The 22,462-nt window shown below is 41.8% G+C and overlaps 1 protein-coding gene and 1 long non-coding RNA gene across 5 annotated transcripts in view; one reads left to right on the top strand and one right to left on the bottom strand.

Moving 5' to 3' along the window:
- LOC117759412 (anoctamin-9-like) overlaps positions 1–22,462 on the bottom strand; it is a 157,247-nt gene that overhangs the window by 76,067 nt on the left and 58,718 nt on the right. For 3 of the 4 annotated variants that reach the window (XM_034581525.1, XM_034581527.1, XM_034581526.1), the window contains 3 exons: positions 17,304–17,364; positions 17,081–17,163; positions 5,012–5,116 (listed from right to left, as the gene is read on the bottom strand). In XM_034581525.1, coding sequence (XP_034437416.1) covers positions 5,012–5,116; positions 17,081–17,163; positions 17,304–17,364 — 249 coding nt within the window. The remainder of the gene's footprint in view (positions 1–5,011; positions 5,117–17,080; positions 17,164–17,303; positions 17,365–22,462) is intronic. The other variant, XM_034581528.1, reaches the window with a different exon arrangement.
- On the top strand, positions 2,569–21,872 carry LOC117759463. The gene is made up of 3 exons (XR_004613481.1): positions 2,569–2,835; positions 13,140–13,146; positions 21,863–21,872. It is a non-coding gene; the product is annotated as an uncharacterized LOC117759463 (long non-coding RNA).

Here is a 22,462-nt window from a genome sequence, read left to right as displayed (position 1 = left end):
ACAACTGAATATAGGACTCTTTTACAGGAATGTGTTCAAGACATAAAGGCCTGGAAGACCGATAATCTTTACAACTAAATTCAGACAAAACTGACAAAATGAAAATTGTACCTCAGAAAAACATTATCTGACCAGATAGTTGCCTTGGATGGCATTAGCCTGGCCTGCAGCTCTACTGTAAGGAACTGTTAGGAAGTTATGTTTGACCAGGACATGTCATTTGACTAGCACATTTAAAAAAGATGGATGTCTGGAGTCCAGTGCATGTCTGCAAGCAGCTCAAGAGTAGAATGGGGGCAGGTCCGGGAGGCAGATACCATCTCTACATTTATGGTTAGACTTTCCTCTTTGATAAACTTTAAATTAAGGCTGGTTCAGATTAGCCCTGAACCATCCCTTAACTTGCTGATATAGGCCTAAACGACTGGGAACTCCCATTATGCACTGAGCACTCTCCTAATTCTGCGGGTATCTCTGACTCCACAGCTGCTGGATCCAGATCAAACACTACTCAACTATCATTATTATTATTATAATAATAGCTATTTATAAATGCTAAAGAGTGAGTGGTTCGTCTCTAGCCGCTGTGGGTAGACCTCGGTGGCAACGTCAATTACCACAATCACAAAAAACCCATGTTAATACCAGGTGTGAACAGGGTAACAATACTGTTCTGGGATCACATGTTAGAGACATTGCCTCCACTTAAAGGACTTCTTATTTCATCTTATTTATAAGTTTTTTGATTTAAAAGGTCAAGCACTGCTTGATTTGCTTGCTCTGACATCACACCACTGCCCTGTCCTCCCTAAATTCCACCAACAAGTAACATATCCAATGAGAGGCCTAAACAAAATGGATCATGTCTACAGCACGGGGAAGGGAAGGATATAGTCTCCCTCCACCACAAAGGGTTGTCTGATCATCTATCATCCGTGCATACAAACCACTCACTAGGAAAATAGAGCCTTGTGTGAGAATCATGAAAGCATGGTCTGAGGGGGCTTCCTCTTAACTCCAGGACTGTTTTGAACGCACATACAGCCTCACTGACTTGTAGCTCTCACCCCCACTGTAATGAAGCTTTGAGAGGATGGTACTAACGTCATATAAATCAGCACATCCACCCACCCTGGACCAGTGACAGTTCGCCTATTAAGGCAACAGCTTAGAGTGGACAGGGGACATCATCAACACACCTCTGCACACCCCCATCTCCCATCTGGAGCTCCATGGGACATACAGTGGGGCAAAAAAGTATTTAGTCAGCCACCAATTGTGCAAGTTCTCCCACTTAAAAAGATGAGAGAGGCCTGTAATTTTCATCATAGGTATACCTCAACTATGAGAGACAAAATGAGAAAAAAAAAATCCAGGAAATCACATTGTAGGATTTTTAAAGAATTTATTTGCAAATTATGGTGGAAAATAAGTATTTGGTCAATAACAAAAGTTCATCTCAATACTTTGTTATATACCCTTTGTTGGCAATGACAGAAGTCAAACGTTTTCTGTAAGTCTTCACAAGCTTTTCACACACTGTTGCTGGCATTTTGGCCCATTCCTCCATGCAGATCTCCTCTAGAGCAGTGATGTTTTGGGCATTTTTGGCATGTCGCTGGGCAACACAGACTTTCAACTCCCTCCACAGATTTTCTATGGGGTTGAGATCTGGAGACTGGCTAGGCCACTCCAGGACCTTGAAATGCTTCTTACGAAGCCACTCCTTCGTTGACCGGGCGGTGTGTTTGGGATCATTGTCATGCTGAAAGACCCAGCCACGTTTCATCTTCAATGCCCTTGCTGATGGAAGGAGGTTTTCACTCAAAATCTCACGATACATGGCCCCATTCATTCTTTCCTTTACACGGATCAGTCGTCCTGGTCCCCTTGCAGAAAAACAGCCCCAAAGCATGATGTTTCCACCCCCATGCTTCACAGTAGGTATGGTGTTCTTTGGATGCAACTCGGCATTCTTTCTCCTCCAAACACGACGAGTTGAGTTTTTACCAAAAAGTTCTATTTTGGTTTCATCTGACCATATGACATTCTCCCAATCCTCTTCTGGATCATCCAAATGCTCTCAACATGTACTGGCTTAAGCAGGGGGACACGTCTGGCACTGCAGGATTTGAGTCCCTGGCGGCGTAGTGTGTTACTGATGGTAGCCTTTGTTACTTTGGTCCCAGCTCTCTGCAGGTCATTCACTAGGTCCCCCCGTGTGGTTCTGGGATTTTTGTTCACCGTTCTTGTGATCATTTTGACCCCACGGGGTGAGATCTTGCGTGGAGCCCCAGATCGAGGGAGATTATCAGTGGTCTTGTATGTCTTCCATTTTCTAATAATTGCTCCCACAGTTGATTTCTTCACACCAAGCTGCTTACCTATTGCAGATTCAGTCTTCCCAGCCTGGTGCAGGTCTACAATTTTGTTTCTGGTGTCCTTTGACAGCTCTTTGGTCTTGGCCATAGTGGAGTTTGGATTGTGACTGTTTGAGGTTGTGGACAGGTGTCTTTTATACTGATAACGAGTTCAAACAGGTGCCATTAATACAGGTAAGGAGTGGAGGACAGAGGAGCCTCTTGAAGAAGTTACAGGTCTGTGAGAGCCACAAATCCTGCTTGTTTGTAGGTGACCAAATACTTATTTTACCGAGGAATTTACCAATTAATTCATTAAAAATCCTACAATGTGATTTCCTGGATTCTTTCCCCCCATTCTGTCTCTCATAGTTGAAGTGTACCTATGATGAAAATTACAGGCATCTCTCATCTTTTTAAGTGGAAGAACTTGCACAATTGGTGGCTGACTAAATACGTTTTTGCCCCACTGTATGTAAGGATGCTCCTTTTGGACTTCCCCAGCAGAATGGAGACCAAACGGCTGGACCAGGCGATGGAAAGGACTTTCTGACCAAACGCTCACAGACCAATATGCAACCCACAACACAAACAATATTGTAAAGTTTGTAGATGACACCACTGTGATTGTGCTGATACACAATGGTGATGATCCTGCCTACAGAGATGAAGTCTGCAGATTGACAGAATAGTGTACCACTAAAAGTTGATGATGGCAGGAGTTGATAATCAACTTAAGGAAACCGAGTGTGGAACCTGCTCCATTACTAGCAGTATAATGGAGAGAGAGTCATTTCAAAATTCTAGGCACACAAATCTCCCAGGACCTCACATGGACCCTGAATGCCACTGCTCTGTTAAAGAAAGCATAGAAGTAGCTGTATTTTCTCAGGACACTGAAAAGAGACAACCTGTCTCTTTATGGTGATATGTGGTATGCTCACTTTTTTAATGCATTGTAATGGAGCAGGTTCCACACTCTGTTTCATTAAGTCGATATCAACTGCCCTTATCAAGTTGATTGACCTGTGTGAGATGAGTCACTTATAATTGTGTGGCCCGGCAGAGAGCAGGTTTTGTAAATGGTCCCTAGTGAGCTTAGTTCCAGTTATATATTGTGCCAGTTTTATGACTCTTTGAAACAGTTAGGAGTTTAGTTCTACATATAACGTTAGACTTAAAACTTCCCTTTTTGTTAAAGCCTATAGATAGGGCTTGATCAAATGAGTCCTGAACCATACCTTAGTTATGCTGCTATAGACCTAGACTGCTGGGGGAACTCCCATCATGCACTGAGCAATTATTTCTGTCTCTCTGCCCCTACATATATTTATTTTACTACTTGTCACAATTTTTTTGTTTTTTCCCTCCCACAGTCTCCCTCACTCTTTCGCTTTCTCTCTCTGTCTGTCTCTTTCTCTCTGTCTCCTTCTGCAGGTATTTCTGACTACAGAGTGTCAGGATTCAGACAACAACAACTATTAATATTATATGATTTGTTGCTGTTATCATTAATAACATCTGTACATCCATAATAATCACTCTCGTTGTTTTCATTATAACGACTAGTCTGTCAGAGCTGAGAGCTGCTGATGGTACACAACTGTTCCTGGTCTTGGAATTGATATATTTGGATTGGGTGCGTGGTGTCACGGGATATGATGTACAATTGGTCTGTGAGTTTCCTGGGCTGCTAAACCGGTTAAAATAGAAATGGTCTGTCAAAATTTAAGGAATTCATAATTATCGGTTCTAGGGCCAGGTCCAGATAGGATGGCATCTGGGTAGGGTTTCAGACTGTCCCACTTTTAGTGACTTCCATGGGAGAGGTTTATCCCAATTTAAAGGAGTTTTTTTCTCTCCACAGTTACTGACTGCCTACACATTGTGGACACTCTTAGATTACTCTCTAATTTTGTAAGGTCTTGTCTTTTTGCTGTCGCAGTTTCCTTGCTGTCTTTACTGCTTCTATGGTGTAGATACATGTGAAAAGTGATGTGACATTAACAATCCGTGTGCAATAATCCGGTACCCGGCGCACGCACGCACGCACGCACGCACGCACGCACGCACGCACGCACGCACTCCTAAAACAATGATGATGCTCCAGAGTAAAACATATAAATACATTTTTAAAAACATTGAACATTGTTGCAATGCCAACATATTATTTACTATGAAACAGGAAGCTGTTTTCTAGGGATCTAGTATGTTTGAAAACTCACAAAATTTGGTACACACACCAAGGCCAAAAATGTGGAATCTGAGGGGGTTGTTTGGCCTGGGTGTGACAAGACATCTAAACTATCCCAATGACAAATCAAGAAGCTTTTGAGTTGTGGTACTTACAGCTTTAATGAGAATGTTTACTTTCTTTTGTTTGTTGGTTTCAATTCCATCAAGTCCCTCTCTTGACCTGATGGAATTGATGCCCACTTAACAGGATGGGTGATTGTTGGCAGTGGATGTGTGTGTTCTCCATGCAACCTCTTATTTGGATTGCTCTCTTCATAGTGGATGTGCTCAATAAAACAGAAGTAAATTGAATGCTGGAGGTTTGTGTAGAGTGAGTTAATCTATGGCAGTATTCAGATATCCTGGACAGCATAGAGACATGGCTGTCACAGTTTGTGTGTGCAAATGTGTCTTACCATTAGAGTTACCAGGATGAGGACCAAAGTGCTGCGCAGGTAGGAGTGTCTGAACTGTTTGGGCGTACAGTTTGGATTGTTGACTATTTCCAGAATCAGCTCTTCCTGTTAACACAAATACACACACAGACACACACACACACAGTTTATGACTGGGGAGTGATAGAAAAAGCCATGTCTATAAAAGTGCTGTGTGTGTGAATGGGTGGATGTGGCCTGTGCTGTAAAGCACTTTGAGTGGTTGATCAAACTGGAAAAGCACTACATACAGGCAATGTACCATTTACTCAAGATATTGATGTTGACATTTCATGCATTGTCAAAATCGATATTTCTTATCAGTTTTGTATCTTTATAATTAGATATTACATTACATAATTAAATGTATGAAAATGTAAACAGGAACAATTATTCTAAAAATAAAAACCATGGGGGTTGCTGTTGCTGAGTGGACAGACCCTGACAGCAGTGCTAATTGTGTGTGAAGTATTAAAGACAAAGAAGCATTACAGAAGTACAGAATCACTGTGTGAATATGCAGTTAAGTGAATGTGAATCATACTATACAAAGCTTTTAGTTGTCGTTATGCCTAGAAAAACGCAGCATAATTGCAATCTTCTTACCATTTAAAAACAAGAAAACTGAAACTTGAACACAAATGTACAGTCATGTAATACATTACATTAAAACACAGTGGCTTCAGTGGAGTAAACAGACCCTTTTACTTCACTGTGTAGTATATTGGATAATAAATGGATAAAAATGCCATATTTGCCCACTAGTTAGCACACAGTAATCCATAATGAGTGAAAACATGCTTTAGATCAGTTTTTATTTCGACATTTTTTTGCATTTTTGATGTAGTAAATGTTTAATCTGGAGAGTGATCACACGGAAGAGTGAATGCAGCCAAATAAAGATGGGTACTTGTTCCAGAGTTCAGCACAACAATGACCTGTAGCAATCCTATACATACATCATGTCTGCACTTTACAAGGAGAACTAGAGCAGGCGTTATCTGTTAAGGGGAATGAGATTTTGGAGTGCAGGGGGGCACCTTTTATGCCCCTGGGTTGGTCGAATTTCCACTTTATTGTCTTGCATTTGTTTTGCAGCCCGGCAAAAATAAAAAACTCACAAGAAACACATGCACAAGAAAGAAAGACATTAAATACATAAATACATTAAATTCATACAAATAACAACAGAAAACTGAGAGCTTGTAAAAACCATCAATAAAACCGTCATTAAAACATAAAAAATAAGACACTTATCAGTCATCAAGAGTGAACAGCAAATGTCTAATCAACTAGGTCAGCATTATAAATTAATATATAATTAAATTCTGTTTGCGCACAGCTTCCCTGTCAAACAAATATATTGATTGAATAAAAAATCTAAATATCAGGTCGGTAGATTAGACTTTGTTGAGTTATGATGCCTCTCTACCCTCCCTCCCTTCATGATTCCTGCACAGTAGTGAGCACTAGAGTTGTGGACATTTCTTGATTCCTAGATGAATCGCGACACGGACGACTCTGCATCGATGCAGAGACAGAACATAATCTATTGATGTTGTTTTTAGTGATGTCCCACCACTGAATAATTATAACCACCGCTGCTTCAGGACAAGGACAGACGCACACTCAAGGTCTGGTCATCCTGTATGTGTTGGAGTCTGCCTCCTTCTCACAACCCCGCTGACCTGCGTTAATTTTACATTTTAACAATAAACACCATCACTGATCACAAGTTATGAGGACACGTACAGGACTGATGTTTACTTTGTGTTGGTTTGATTCGCTCTAGAGTTTGAGACACATATTTGAATCTGCTACACAACGTGAGACGTAATGTGACGCATACAACCAGGACATCAGGGTTAAGACACAGTGATGTGTTTTAACTTCATTGTTGCAGAAGAAGCGACGCACCATTTATCCAGCAACATAAATATAAATTAAGTAGTTTTTTATAAAGATCAGTTCTAAGAGTGAGTGATTGCAAAACATCAGAGGAGCAGAGTCACTTGTTGACCAGCTGAGTAACGCACCTCAGTACAGTGGTGCAGCCAAGGGGGGCCAGGTTTAGGCAACCTTAAACAGTAAAGGCTATAATCAGAGTTTGTCCTTTAAAGCCTTAGGTGCAGCACACAAGTCTAAACTGAATGAATTTCAAATCAGTGTGGAGAGCACTGACCACTGTCATCGACTTACTGTTGTCGTCTGATTTTTGAATTTCAAACCTTACTTTGTAAATTACAGCACACGTGTAATAACAGTAATAGTCTATAATAGCTTTTAAAGGGGACATAGCATGCCCATTTTACCACAAGTTGATATGGTTCCTTGGGGTCTTAATGAAATGTCTGTAACATACTTTGGTCAAAATACCACAAGGATCATTTAAAACAGCACCCTTTTTACCCTGTATAAAACAGCCCTCCACAGAGTGACCTGTTTTGAGTGCCTGTTCCTTTAAATGCTAATGAGCCAGCTCCCCCCTCCCCCTCTCCCCCCATGATTTTAAACGATATAAATTACATATTTTATATGATATAAATTATCAAATATGCATCCCATACTTTGTATTCCCCTTCTGTTGTCCTGGAGTTTTAATTTTCCCAATCACATAATTAAATGTCCCCCTCTGCCCATCCACTACAAGCACACAAGCAGATAGATAGAGAGAGAAAGAGAGGGGTGGGGGGGGGGGCTATGAAGACCATCATTTACCCCTGAACCCCGACATTCAACGGGTACAACAACAAGCGGAGAAAGCAGAATCGCGGGCTGACCTTATATATACAGTCTATGGGGCTGACCAGCGCGGAGAAATGCACGTCCCGTGTGAACAGCCAGGCGGCTGCGCGCTTGAGAACGGCGCTGCGCTGCCTCGCAGCGGCACTTCCGCGTCCGGTGTTAACCCGGCGTAACTACTGTAACCCGGCGTACAGTAGTGCTGAACACTGCGGAAGTCTTCCACACTGCTGGCTGTGTGGCGCTGACACAAATTCCAGCTCACGCATGGGAGAGCGAGCGGTCGCGCCCGAGCAGCTGCTGCAGCCTCCCAGTCCCAACGATCCAGACAAATGCCACATGTGAGTGAATTGCGGGCTGACCAGCGGAGAAATGCTCGTCCCGTGTGAACAGCCAGGCGGCTGCGCGCTTGGGAACGGCGCTGCGCTGCCTCGCAGCCTCGCTGCCTCCGGTGTAAACCCGGCGTAATGAGTGTGGGGGGACGGGGGGGGATGAGGTGGGGGGTGGGCCAAGACCATGTAGGGAGACTTCCAGTTCCTTGTTACGACACAAAACCCAGGAAGCTCAATCGAGTCGCTCAAGCATGACGTTTCTGACTTAGAGGAACCATAACAAAACGCGCGAGTGTTTTTTCCCCAGAGTTTTTGGGTTGGTAGACATGCCAGATACCCACATTAACGTGTAGAAGCACTAACAAGGTGGAATTTGCATGCTATGTCCCCTTTAAAACACTTTTTAAATAAAAATTTTGTTCATATCTGAAAGATTTTATTAACTGACATTCACTTGTGAAAAAGCAGCTATGTGCAGTAATATAGGCAATTGTGGATGTGATACATTGAAATGCATCGAGGTGCATTTGAATCGTTAACTGCTGAATCGTGATCGAATCGTGAGGCTATTCAAGGTGCACATCTCTAGTGAGCACCCAGTCATCACTGTGTCGTCAGACAGGCAGCACCTCCCAACTCCCAGCTCCTGTCCCAGGTGTGGTGGTTTTTCTTCGCTTGTGTGGAGCTGAGTGGTGATACAGAACTTTCCCAGTGATGACTTTTAATGGCTATTTTACTTGTTATGTTTAAATGCAGATTATCTTGTTATCTTGGAGAAATCTACTGATACAAACAGACAGAGGATAAAATAAACATGTGAAATGGAAGCAAAATAGACCCAAATCTCAAAATTTACCAGTACATGAAAAAACAATGGTTTTGCCTGTAGTGTCCTGCCACAGTAACTGCATCATTTTGATTGTAGGCTCCTTATAAGTTTTCATTCTACTAGTTTGTTGTTTGCTGATAGATCTTTATCAATACATGATACAGACAGCCCTCCCTCAAATGTGAAAGGAGGGAATTGTAGGTACACTGAAACTAAGTCCTTGTCACCGGTTATTGTGTGTGTGTAGGTGTAGGTGTGTGTGTGTGTGTGTGTGTGTGTTAGTATATATGTTATATATTTGTCTAAATATATACAAAAAATTATAGTAGCATAGAAAACCATGTCAACCATGAGGGTACAACATCCTCTGTCCTTAACCCTCAACAAGAGTAAGGAATAACTACCAAAAAATCCTATTAACAGGGGAAAAGAACATAGAAACCTCAGAGAGAGTCACATGTGAGGGATCCCTCTCCCAGGACCAACAGAAGTGCAATAGATGACGTGTATATGTCCATAATACACCACCACCCGTAAGAACTTTGAACTGGAGTGAAGTAAGCAAGATTTAAGACAGCTACAGTCCCAGATATGTCAGAGAAAAACAAAGCAGTTATGCAGAAAGGGTAAACTATGACTCAAGCTAACATGTTAGCTATTAACAGGGACAATCTGGCCCCTGAGACAGAGTGGGTCTTGTCTATTTCCACACTTCAATCTGAGCTAAGGAATTACTGCACTGCCATCTCCTTCGAAATGCAAACTTCCCTCGCACCCATAAACGAATCTCTGGATGCGCTTTGCAAAAAACTTGACAAATGTGAACCTTGTCTCACTGGTAAGGAGGAAGCCCACACCAACAGTGATAGGCTGGCTAGCTTGGAGAAACAGGTGGAAAAACTACAGCAAGAGAAGAAAGAACTACAAAATGCCTCCCAAATAATTGTGTGTGTGCCTGATGCTTGGTGCTGGTTTGAGAGAGAGCCTGGCCTATCGGGAAGCTAACCAAGGACAAACATCTGCACTGTACAGTGATTCCCTGCCCTAGGGTCTATATGTGCCATATGTCTGTTCGTAGCCACAGCCCCATGTATCACCCTCCACTGCAGATCCGCCGTGCGTTTCTCTATTGGGGATTTGTACAGAGACCTCCAACCACCTTTATTCCTGTACACCGGTTAATGATGTTCTCTTTAGGACCTTTACAGCGACTGCTTACAAGTCTTTCCTTGATGTTCTCGAGAAGTCCTTCAGAACGGGTGTTTTAAAAGACAGAAGAGCCCTGTTGTCTTCTTCCTGCCCCTCCATGAATAGTTAAAGATGGGAAAGCCTGCCCCATAGTTGGTTGATCCTCCACAGAGTGCTGCTCCATTAGGCAAAGAGACTTAAACTTAGTCTCCTGAGTCAAAGTGGCAGGCGTATTCCACTGTCCTCCTGATCATAAATATACTATATTACTGAGTCCAGCTCTCATGAGAGCTCTCCAAAACCTTTACGTGTTTTAAACAAATAACAGTGATCAATCCTATCAAAAACCATCTTCTGATCTATAGAAAGAAGGCCAAGGTCTAACATGTGGAACTTAGATATATCAATAATGTCTGTTATTAAAAACAAATTGTCCATAATGGTGCGTTCAGGGACACAGTACGTCAGACTAATGTACAACAGCGTCCATACACACATTTTTGGGGAAACTCAACATACTCGAAAACTCACCAAATTTCACAGGCCCCTCAGGTCAGGTGCTCAGAAACAGTGCAACCAAAAATGTCTCGATAATGCCTGGTACAAATTTTCAGCGAGGGGCTTTCTCGTCATTTACTTTCGCCTAAAGAAATGTAAATTAGCATAAATGTTTGTTATGCCAAGATGCACAAAAAATCCTCTCGCTACCCTTGGCCACACCCAAAAGGAAGTTGGCCATTTTGGATTGAAAATGCAAATTTGGCTTGATTTTTGGCATCTAAAAAATCCTACTCCTACAGATTTCATCCGATCAACTTCACATTTGGTATATGTCATGCTAGTGACTTTATGATTAAAAGTTATATTTTCAGAGAGTTTTCATCTGGGGGCATGGCCGTGAGGTGGCGCAAATTTTCGATAATTCGCCTGAAAAGAGGAAGTGCTTATAACGTCAATGTATATTGTCTAATTTGCTTCTAACTTCACACATACAACAAAGGTCCCACCCTGAAAAGATCCATATGATAATATTTTATATTAGTCATAGTGCCCCCTAACTGTAACAGGAAATGTAATGTTTTACATTTTGGTGTCCCTGAACACATCTTTATACAAATATACTATATTAGTTACAGGGCCCCTAGCTGTGAAAGGAAGTATCATGTTTTATACTTTGACATGCTACGCCTAGCTGTTTCGTTTGATCCACCTCAAAATTAGTCAGGGAAGCTGACCTGAATTTTTTCAGAGCCGACTCCAGACCTTGGAGCTGAATCGTGAGACATAATCAGCAAGCATTCTCCAGTGCCACCCAATTGACGAAGGGACATGCTCTAACATCCTTCCCATTGAGTCCCAAGTGAGTGCCTCTTGTGGGTGTGTTGGCCGGGATGCAGATGCGTAAGCATTTTGTGTATTGCTGACAGAAAATTTAAATCTGTGTTTTTCTCACCTCCCACCATCAAGCTAAGCTTTCAAAATCTTCCTTGACAGAAATCTTTAATAGCAGATTCGGTAAATCTACTATTACCAGATGGTCATGTGAGAAACCAACAAGTAATATAGTAGATCTAAATAACCAGTTGTTATATGTTTGGTTCAGATCAATCCTATCTAACCTGGCAGCCCTCACATTACCCTGAACAGCTCTAACCCATGTTTATTGTCTGGATGTTGGATTGAGTTTTCTCAAAACATCAGTGAGGTCATTTTGTGCGACAACACTGGACAGAAATGAGGCTGACGCTGGATGAGGCTCTCCTGAGTTTCTGTCTACTGCAGGATGTGGGTGCAGTTCCAGTATCCCCACTACTGTAATGGAGCTACTATTGAACTGCAAAACATCAAGTTTTTTAAACAAACTCAAACGACAAACACTAGAGTTTTGAGCATACACTTTTATGAAAACAAAAGATATATCTCAAATTGTTGCCTGAAATATTTGGATTCTGCCCTCTTCTACATTACAGGCAAACGTTATTTATATAAACAAACTTGAAAGGAGAATTTGCGCACTTCCACGCAAACTCTGACCCCAGCATACAAACATTTTGGAGATGGCAAATTGCCGATGCAGACGTGAACTGAAGAAGATTATTGATCCACTTCATCATTAACATTAAAACCAACAGCGTTATTTGTGCTTGCTTAATAAGAACCTTCAATTGAAAATATATAAAACAAATTACAGAAAATTACATTCAGGTACCATTAAACAGCAGAACAAAGTCATTAATAGTTTTTAATATATTCTAACACTGTGCGTGTATCATCAAGGACGAGTGTTTGTGATATTGCTGCAGTGAATGTGACTGTGCCATTAGGCGCACAGAGCGCGCTGGAGATCACTCACAAAAATAAGAGTGTCATCCTACCACGAATGGAAGGATGAGGAGGAAACGAATGTTCAGCGATCGGAAGGAGTTTTTGTCCCATGATGATGACTGATCACCTGATATAGATTCTATAGATCTTTGATCTTTGTGCTGAATTGAGTCCAGTATTTCACAATCCCAGTACAAAACAAGTATATAATAATAATTCTGTTAAATTATATAGATTGAGGACATCACAGCTGCTCTGAATTTAATAATCCTGCTGTTTTGGATGATTAAAATACCAACAGGCATTGCCTCACAGTATGACAGCGTGAAGTGATTATTTTTTTGGCTAGATGTTTGAATTTTATTTTATTTTTTATTTCAGGCACTGTTCTTTCTATCATACTCCCTCTCACTCGTTGTATTATCATCATCATCATCAGCAGCAGTGTATCAGTATACTTTCTTTACTAATGACATCACTGCTGAACCATAAAATCACTCATCAACATGTTTGTCAGTGAGGTGGAGGTGAAGTCGGTGTCAGAATGTTTTGCTTCCTCTTCTCATCGCTTGACCCCATGATTCACCGTGGAAACCCATTGGTCAGCAGGAAAAGTTAATATTCATGAGGTGCTTAGCATTGACCATTTATGGTTGAATGACTTGGAGGCAGCTCCACGTATGACCGTTTCCAGGTGGACTGTGATATATAATTTGAACATTGCGTTCAGGTGTGCGTCCGCACAGTTTTATAAATCGGATTTGAGCGAACTTACACTTATGAGTATGAACCCTACGCACTGTTTTATAAATAAATACCCAGGTCATTCCCCACTCTACTTCATTATCAAGTGAACTATGTGTTTCTTGTAAGAAGAGCACATGTATATTTTTTGTTCCACTCAACTCAGTCACCATTCCTCGCTTTTGCCTATTGCGACTTCCACTTATGTTTAAGCTTCTTATTAGCAATCTTATGGAATGACGTTTGAGTAAATATTTAATAAATAAATAAATAAGGCTATAAAATAAACCCTTAAATAAAAATATATGGCAATAAATATATAAACATAGCATAATATAAATATATAACTGAATCCATTTACTTAAATAAATATATATATACAATTACTTATTTCAAAATGATGTTTTTCAAAATGTCACTTTTATTTCAAAAATGCCACATTTAATTATTTCATGGGACTTATATTTCATAATGCCACATTTATTTATTTCATGGGACTTCTATTTCATAATGCCACATTATACTCTCACATCCCTCTGGACGTGCTGAAGTGCTACGGTAAGCAAATTGCATCATTTCCTGTTTTCCTGAATTTCAGGTTAACGGCTGTTCACAGGAATCTGCAGGCAGCACAGAAAACTGCCAGGAATTGACGCGGGGTTCCAGTTTCTGGCAGTTTTACAAGCCTGAGAATGTTTGCAGGTGACCCCCCTGCTCCTAGGCCTAGGGGATGCTTTCACATGAAAATGACAATGCTGTGAGCTTTACAAATGCAAATCAGGATAGTTTCACTCAGTGGTGCAGAGGTACAATGCCTATAAAAAGTATTCACCCCTCTTGGATGTTTCACCCTTTTGTTGCTTTTATACATGAAATCATGGTCAATATAATTTGGCTTTTTTGACAAGAATTTGCAAAAAAACTCTTTAATATCAAAGTGAAAAATTTTTTTTACTAAATAATGTCAATTAATTAAAAATATATAAGGTAAAGTAAATGATTGCACAAATATTCACCCCCAATGACTCCGCCATTGTTCCCGAGGGGGTCTCCATTCACCGCCAGGACCGGACAACAAACTCGGGGAAGAGCAAGGGAGGAGGTGTCTGCTGCATGGTGAACAATCTGTGGTGCTCAGATGAGGAGATTATTTCTTCGGACTGTTCTCCGGACCTGGAGCACCTCATGATCAGATGCCGACCTTATTACATCCCGAGGGAGTTTACATCGGTCGTTATTACAGCGGTGTACATTCCGCCACATGCCGACACTAATCAGGCACTGGACGAGCTGCATGCGGTTATCGACAGGGCAGAGACATCACGGCCCGAGGCTGCGTTTATTGTGGCCGGTGATTTTAACAACGCCAAGATGAGGAAAGTCCTGCCGCGATACCACTAACACATCAGCTGTCCTACGCGGGGAGTGAACCCGCTCGACCATGTTTACACTCCCTTCCGGGATGCGTATAAGGCCCTCCCCCGCCCCCCATTCGGCAAATCGGATCACGTCTCAGTTCTGCTGCTGCCTTCCTATAGGCAGAAACTCAAACGTGACAGACCGGTGACTCGGACCATTCAGCGGTGGACCGACCAATCAGACTCGGCTCTACGGGACTGTTTCAGCATTACGGAGTGGTGCGTGTTCCAGGATGACAACATCAACACGTACACGGACGCGGTCATCTGCTACATCAGCAAATGCATCGATGACGTCGTACCCAGGATTACTGTACAAACATTCCCAAACCAGAAGCCCTGGATTAATGGTGACGTCCATGCAAAACTCAAAGCACGGACTGATGCCTACATCTCAGGTGATCTGGAGGAGTACAGGAAGTCCAGGTACACGCTCCGGAGTGCTATTAGCAGTGCCAAGAGACTTTACAGGGACAAGGTGGAGTCTCACTACAAGGGCTCCAACACAAGGGACATGTGGGCTGGACTCAAAACCATCTCTGACTACAAAGCAAAGACCAGCAGTGCGGATGTGGTGTCTGCATCTCTCCCAGAGGATCTGAACACCTTTTATGCACGCTTTGAGAGCAACTCCCCAGCTGTGGAGATCCAAGAGGCCCAGGAGGACCGCTGCCCCCCAGTAATATCCAGGGCAGATGTGTGGAGATCACTTAACCGGATCAACACACGCAAGGCACCTGGACCTGATGGCATTCCTGGCCGAGCTCTCAAGGTGTGTGCAGATCAGCTGGCAAATGTTTTCACAGACATTTTCAACCTGTCACTGCTCCAGTCTGTAGTCCCCGCATGTTTCAAGGAGACCATCATTGTCCCTGTCCCCCAAAAAACAGGTCGACTGCAGATGCCATCTCCCTCACCCTTCACACTGCCCTCTCCCACCTGGACCAGAGGGACACATATGTGAGAATGCTGTTCATTGACTACAGTTCAGCATTCAATACCATCGTGCCCCTGAAGCTCGTCACCAAGCTCAGAGACCTTGGGCTCAACATCGCCCTCCGTGACTGGATTCTGAACGTCCTGACGGGCAGACCACAGGTGGTGCGGATAGGCAGCACCACATCCTCCACCCTGACTCTAAACACCGGTGCCCCCCAGGGCTGTGTGCTCAGTCCTCTCCTGTACTCCCTGTTCACGCATGACTGCATGGCCACCCACAGCTCCAACACCATCATTAAGTTTGCTGATGACACGACTGTCATAGGCCTGATCACCGGCGACGATGAGAAGGCCTACAGAGAGGAGGTCAGAGCCCTGACATCTTGGTGCCAGGACAACAACCTCCACCTCAACGTCAGCAAAATGAAGGAGCTGATCGTGGACTACAGGAAGAGACAAGGAGTAGAACACGCCCCCCTCTCCATCAACGGGACTACGGTGGAGCGAGTCAGCAGCTTCAGGTTCCTCGGGGTCCACATCAGTGATGACCTGACCTGGACCAACCACACAGACTCCATCAGGAAGACGGCCAGACAGCGGCTCTTCTTCCTCCGCAGGCTGCGGAGGCTCAACATGGAAGCCAGGATTCTCTGCAACTTCTACAGGTGCACCATAGAGAGCATCCTGACTGGCTGCATCACCGCCTGGTACGGCAGCTGCACCGCCCTCAACCATAAGGCTTTACAGAAGGTGGTGAAGTCTGCCCAGCACATCACCAGGACGGAGCTACCATCCATGGATGACCTCTACACCCAGCGGTGTAGGAAGAAGGCCAACCGGATCATTAAAGATCCCTATCACCCCAGCCATAAACTGTTCTGCCTGCTGCCGTCTGGCCGACGGTACCGCAGCATCCGGGCCCGCACCACCAGGCTCAGAGACAGTTTCATCCCCCAGGCCATAAGACTTTTAAACTCCTCCAATCTGTCATAACTCTGCACCTTAGCATATTTGCACTATTGCATATTTGCACTATTGCACACACTTGCACTATTGTTTTTCTTTTTTCTTTAGGTGTATATATATATTTTAGATATGTATATTCTATTTTAAATCTTAAATTTTGATTGAGCATTGTTATAAGAGAGCCTGTGACCCAAGCATTTCATTGCAAGCGACTGCTTAATGTTATCGTTGTGCATATGACAATAAACTCTTGAATCTTGATTATTAAACCCACAGAGGCAATTTATGGATATTTTTACTGCTTGTGGTTTTGAGTTCACATTACCAATTCATAGTAATAGTTTCACAAAATGTTTTTCTTTAATTGATGGTATGCTTCTAAGAGACTTAGGTTCAACGATCATCTTTAAAACTGTTTCAGATTTTTGGAAGTCTGTCATTATATTCGTAGGCTGAGGTATCCTAGATCTCAGGTAACACTACAGATAACAAAACAGTATCTCTTCTCAGATACAAATTTGTCTTTAAACAAAGATACAGTATCTGTGAGAAAAAAGAGGTACAGTACCTCATCTTCACACCAGTCATGGACATTCCACTGAGAAACATGTCTGGCTCTATGTCTCTTCCAAAGCTCCAGGAACAGAGTAGCTGAAAACACAGATATAAAACAGTTGAAGAGTAACAAAAGATCACATTGTATTGTGTCATTCATAACCATTCATAACATTGGACATGCCATTACAACATATTAGATATCAGAATAACTCAAATTGGAGCAGAGGACTTACCCCAGATTGCCATGAACATAGCAAACGCCACAGTGCCGTCATTGTCAAATAGATGACTGACCTGTGTGGATATAAACATAATATAAATGAAAAGCATCAGAGTGGCAATGCATACCCTGCACACGCTGTGTATACCCCAATCAGGCAATGGCAAGTTTTTTATGTAGCAATAATGACATTTCATAATGACTTCATTGATATCATATGATGATAAATGATTAATCTATGTACGATGTTGATTGTGTTAATCTTTAATGCATTTATCCTTTGAAGTGGGCTAGAGCCAATCTCAGTACACTGTGCAAGAAGCAGGGTGTACCGAGGACATAATTTTCAATTATTGTTCACAATAATTGCTGCAGTCTTACATGCTTCAATACGACGAGAACAATCAATACGACGGATCCCAAAAATAAAAAGATTAAATCTGGAGTATTAAATATTAGGTTACTCTGAACTCAATTTTTTAGAGTTTTTTTAGAGACCTTCAGGTGTATTTAGATTTTATTTTTTAGTATTTTATTTTTTATGACTTTCTCCATCACTAGGATCCATACCTAGCTGGCCTTAACTCTAATCCTTGGTGGCTCATCAAATTTTAAAAATCACTATATATCATGTTAATGATGCAGTCCCATAATATACATATCACATTCTTGTTGATACACCTAATTACATTAAGAGATGGTATTGGTTGTAACATCTCAAAACCTTTTACACCTGATCATCAATCCGATTTATTCTGTGAGACTGAATCCTGGTTGCACCAAGACAAATATTAAAGTTTGAAAGACTCATTGTCTACCTCATAGACCCAAAATGAATATCACAAAACCCAGTTCAACTAGTTACATTATTATATATCCATGTCCACCTGCACCTTACTCTGAACAACATTCGTGTAGATGTTTCCAATGACTGCTTTTGTTATTAAATTAACCTTTATTTATGCTCGAAGAATCATTGAGGGAGGACCTCATTTTCAATGATGTCGAGTGACAGTATACAACAAAATACAGATGTAGTGAATAAATCAACACAGTATATAAATATGATGCATAAAAATACAGACCATAAAGCAGTTTGAATCAAGTAAAACACAATGAAGATAAAACTAAATGGCTATCAACCATGGATTTAAATTCCCCAAGGGGGTACTAATTTTTAAGACAGTACTAAGCAGTGGCCACAAAGACACTAAAAGCATTTCTGCCAAGCTCTGAACAACAGCGAGGGGCCTGCAATGAAAGCCATTCATTTGAATGGGTTGATATTGCCCGAAGGACCAATGTAGCATTTAAGAGAAAGAAGCTGGTAACGTCCTAAAAAGTGCCTTGCATATACGTATAAAACATATGCTTATCACATCTCACCATCTCACATTTAACTTTTTTATACAGGTTTCCATGATGAGTGCTATTAACATCTCCAGTGATAAACAGAGCAGAGCAGAACGATAAACAGCATCCAAAGGCTTGAGTTTAGAGGCAGAGACATGCATTTAAATCACATCGTCGAAATCAGAAAAAAACAAAGCTTAAACAATCCTTTACCGACAGCAAATAGGAAAGTTAGCAATATTTCTGTATAAGAAACGATTTTTGTGTCGTAGCCTGTTGACAAGATTGTCAATATGATATTTGGAGGTAACTTTGTCGTCTATCCATATATCAAAAATGTTGTATTCTGACATGTTTGAGCTTGATACAGTAGAGATGCATAGGTCTTTTTAATACAAATCTCTTGCTCAATAGAATAACATAAATGTAGTTTTATGTTAATTAAAAACAAGTTTAGGATCAGCAAGTGTTATATGCTGAATATTTAAGGACTGTTGCAGGTTCTCCACAGCTAACTCAGCTGAACCTGCAATACAATACAATATTGCGTCATTCACATATAAATGTGTGGCAATAGGTTAGGGATGAAACATTTTTATTAATATAGATTGTGAAAAGAATCGAGAATTGAGGTACACCCTTTGTTACTGATAAAATCTCTGGATGAACATGTTTTTTCACATCTAATGCTATGACAATGTCGTTCATGACTAATGGGATTGCAGAAATTGTGCTGTGCATAGACCTGACTCTAGAATTTTAGCTAAGCGAGACAATTTGGATATTGGTCTATAATTATTTATTTCCACCTTGGGAAAAGGGACCACAAAAGCAGTTTTTCCAAGCTCTAAGTACAACACCAGTAGAAAGAGAAAGGTTGGAAATGTGAGTTATCTGCTCAGCAATTAACAGAGCAGAAAGACAAAGAAAAAAATGTATCTTCACGAGAATCTAAAGTTAACTGAGAGGCATGATATCAAGAGGATGCATTTTAAAATGAATAAAAGGATGGTCAGTATTCGTACAAGGGTCTCCACCACAGATGTCACCTGGATCACATATGAGGTATCAGCAGACTTGACATGGGTAGGTATGATTATTACATTTTATTATTATGATTATTAACAACAGAGAGGAACATTTTTGTAAAAAAATGGTCATTAACGCAAGCTTGTTCATTGAAATTTCTTTAATTTAATTTTCCTATTTCAAAAACACCACTTGCAAGGATTTTGTCACTCCTATTAGAAAAAATGATATCAATCAGAATTTATTTTAAGGGGTTCTTCAAATTAGGCCTGATAGGCCCATTTATTAATGGGTATAAAATGAGACAGGAAGAGACCTCCTTTAGAAGCATTATACATCAACTATTATTTCAGAGTTGGTACACAGGGAAATTAACTGAATTCAATGATCAATAGCCCTGGGTACATTAAGGCCGATGAATTCAAAACATTGAGGCACAGTGACAGAATGTAAAATGGAAACAAAAATAAGATTTGGTATGAATGCCAACACACACACACACACACTGTGAGAGGGACTAATGTTTGATCTAGTTATTGGTGCTGGAGTAGACTTCTGATGTTTAAATAATCAATCCAAGACATTTTCTGGTCTTAAACTCATTGGGATTATTTGGAAAGGTTGTAGGCTGGGTAGCCGTAGGCCCACCAAACCAAACGGGAGAGTCAGAGTGTTGTGTAGGAGAGGGGGAGGTTTGTTGGTGGTGACCAACAGTGGCCAGGGGATGTGCTAAAGGGGAGTACAGGAGGAGAACAGAAGGGGGGGTTAGAATGGGAAGTGATATCCTAAGAGGGTACAATAGAGGAAGAGGGGGATTTCGCAGTGGGGGTGTTTGGAAACACGCAAGTGTGGAGGACTGGATGGCGTGCTGAATATTAGGGGACAGCATTTGGCTACCCTGCTTGTGGAATGAACTCCAAAAAGATAACACCCTCCCCCCATTGGAATGTTTACGACATGTAGCGGGGGTCAGAGCTAATTAGGTGAAGGGATATGCATGTGTCTGTGTATGTGCCAAATTAGAGAAAGTTACTAGAGTGGATGCAACGAGAGACTGTGAAGAGCATAACAAACTAACATTACTTTCCAATAACTTATAACCAAAATATTACAACCCCACAAATCAAACTTATAAACATCACACAGAATCGAATAAACAGTCTTTGCTTAGCCTAGTATAATTATTAAGCCCAGTTGTGTTACCCATCCGTGGAAAGGGGAAAGGAGAAGTTGCTGTACAGTTCGCAGTCCTGTGACGTCGTCTGGCTGGTTGTGTGGCTCCTGCCTTCGTGGTTCTGTTGAGCTGTGCAGCTCAGTTGCTGGTTGAAGTTCTCCTGCAGGACATCGCGTCGCTGCTTAGAGGTTTTTAGAGCTTGGATTGCGAGGAGGTTTCCTTGGTGAGATGAGCTGGAAGCTGCAACTCTCCTCCATGAAGTTGCAGGGAAAGAGCGGTGTGCTCCTCTTGAAGAGGCGGATGGAAAGAGGCTAGACAGCCTTCTCCCCTCGGAAGGATTGTAGAAAGAGATAGAAGAAATGGGGAACAGGCCTTAAATTGGCCCGGTGACCTCACAGGTCATGGGGCCCAGAGTGTCCCTGGGGTTTTTTTCACACCTCTGTGTGACGTTGATGCCCCTTGGGAGACTGAGTTCCGGAGGGTCTGGTTTTCTCCGGAACAAAGGGACATGCGGCTTCAGGCTTTTGACTGCACATATAGGCCGAACTTTGGTCTCACAAAAACCATGTCCCAACAGCGCCATGCGCCATTTTATATACAGGTGTGGCCATACGTCAGTCTGTCTATCCCTTCCGTTTCCACTCATCTCCCGTGGTGGCTGCAGCATGGTGTGGAAGAGCCTTTTGTTAGTCGTGACGTTTTTTCGGCATGGCAGAGCCTTTGTTTGGTGTGGCAGCCTTCATGGTACACGATCCTCTCCGTACAGGTAATGCACTCTGCCGTTTCTCCTCCTTAATCATGTGCATAATGGTCTCCACTCACGGCCTTTGAGGCTCTCACCATCCGGTTCTCCGTGAGGGTGTCAAGGTGGTATGTGTGAGTTTATCCTTAAAAACGTTAGCTATTTATTTCATTATCATCTACTAAATCTGTTTATGTGCCTTTTTTGGCTCTTTGGCTCTTTTGATTTCTATGGATCAACCCTTAAAGGACACGAACTGTTATTAAATAGTTAGCTGTATTAATTTGTCTTCAATTAATTTTTTTCTTGGTTTGTGTACATTGACATTATCTTGCTTTGATTTGTATTGTTAATTTTGTTTATTGAATTTGGTAATTTAGCATTTTCCTGGATATGTATTCTTTTGTGATTTCATTTTCAATATTGATTTTTGGCGTCTAGAACTTATGCTGTTTTTTAACTCTCTTTTCTTCTTGTTCGACAGGTGCTGTGGGCCTTATGGACCCTTCACATTTTTGGGAGGGTTAGGGTTAGGGCAGGGCAGGCTTACCATGCCCTGCCAGCATTGGTAAGCCTGTCCTCATTACCCTGCATAAGTGTACATTTTATGTCATTACTAGTGTAATTAATCTAGGTGTTTGACATTTTAGTTTCTGTTGAATCAGTAGCTATTTTTGTTAAACAAAGTATATATATTTTTTTTAAATGAAATGAAATTTAGCTTGAGTCATTTCCTGGGGGGTAGAGTGGTCAAGCTCCAACCAGAAGGTCGGCGGTTTGATGCCAGTCTTTCCCATTTGCAGGCCGAAGTGTCCTTGGGCAAGACGCTGAACCCCGAATTGCCCCTCATAGAAAAATAAGTGCTGCCCATAGA

Source organism: Hippoglossus hippoglossus, chromosome 3, assembly GCF_009819705.1.
Source record: "Hippoglossus hippoglossus isolate fHipHip1 chromosome 3, fHipHip1.pri, whole genome shotgun sequence".
NCBI classification, from domain to species: Eukaryota; Metazoa; Chordata; class Actinopteri; order Pleuronectiformes; family Pleuronectidae; genus Hippoglossus; species Hippoglossus hippoglossus.
The sequence above is the reverse complement of the archived record's forward strand: the minus strand, read 5'-3'. Positions and strand labels throughout refer to the sequence as shown.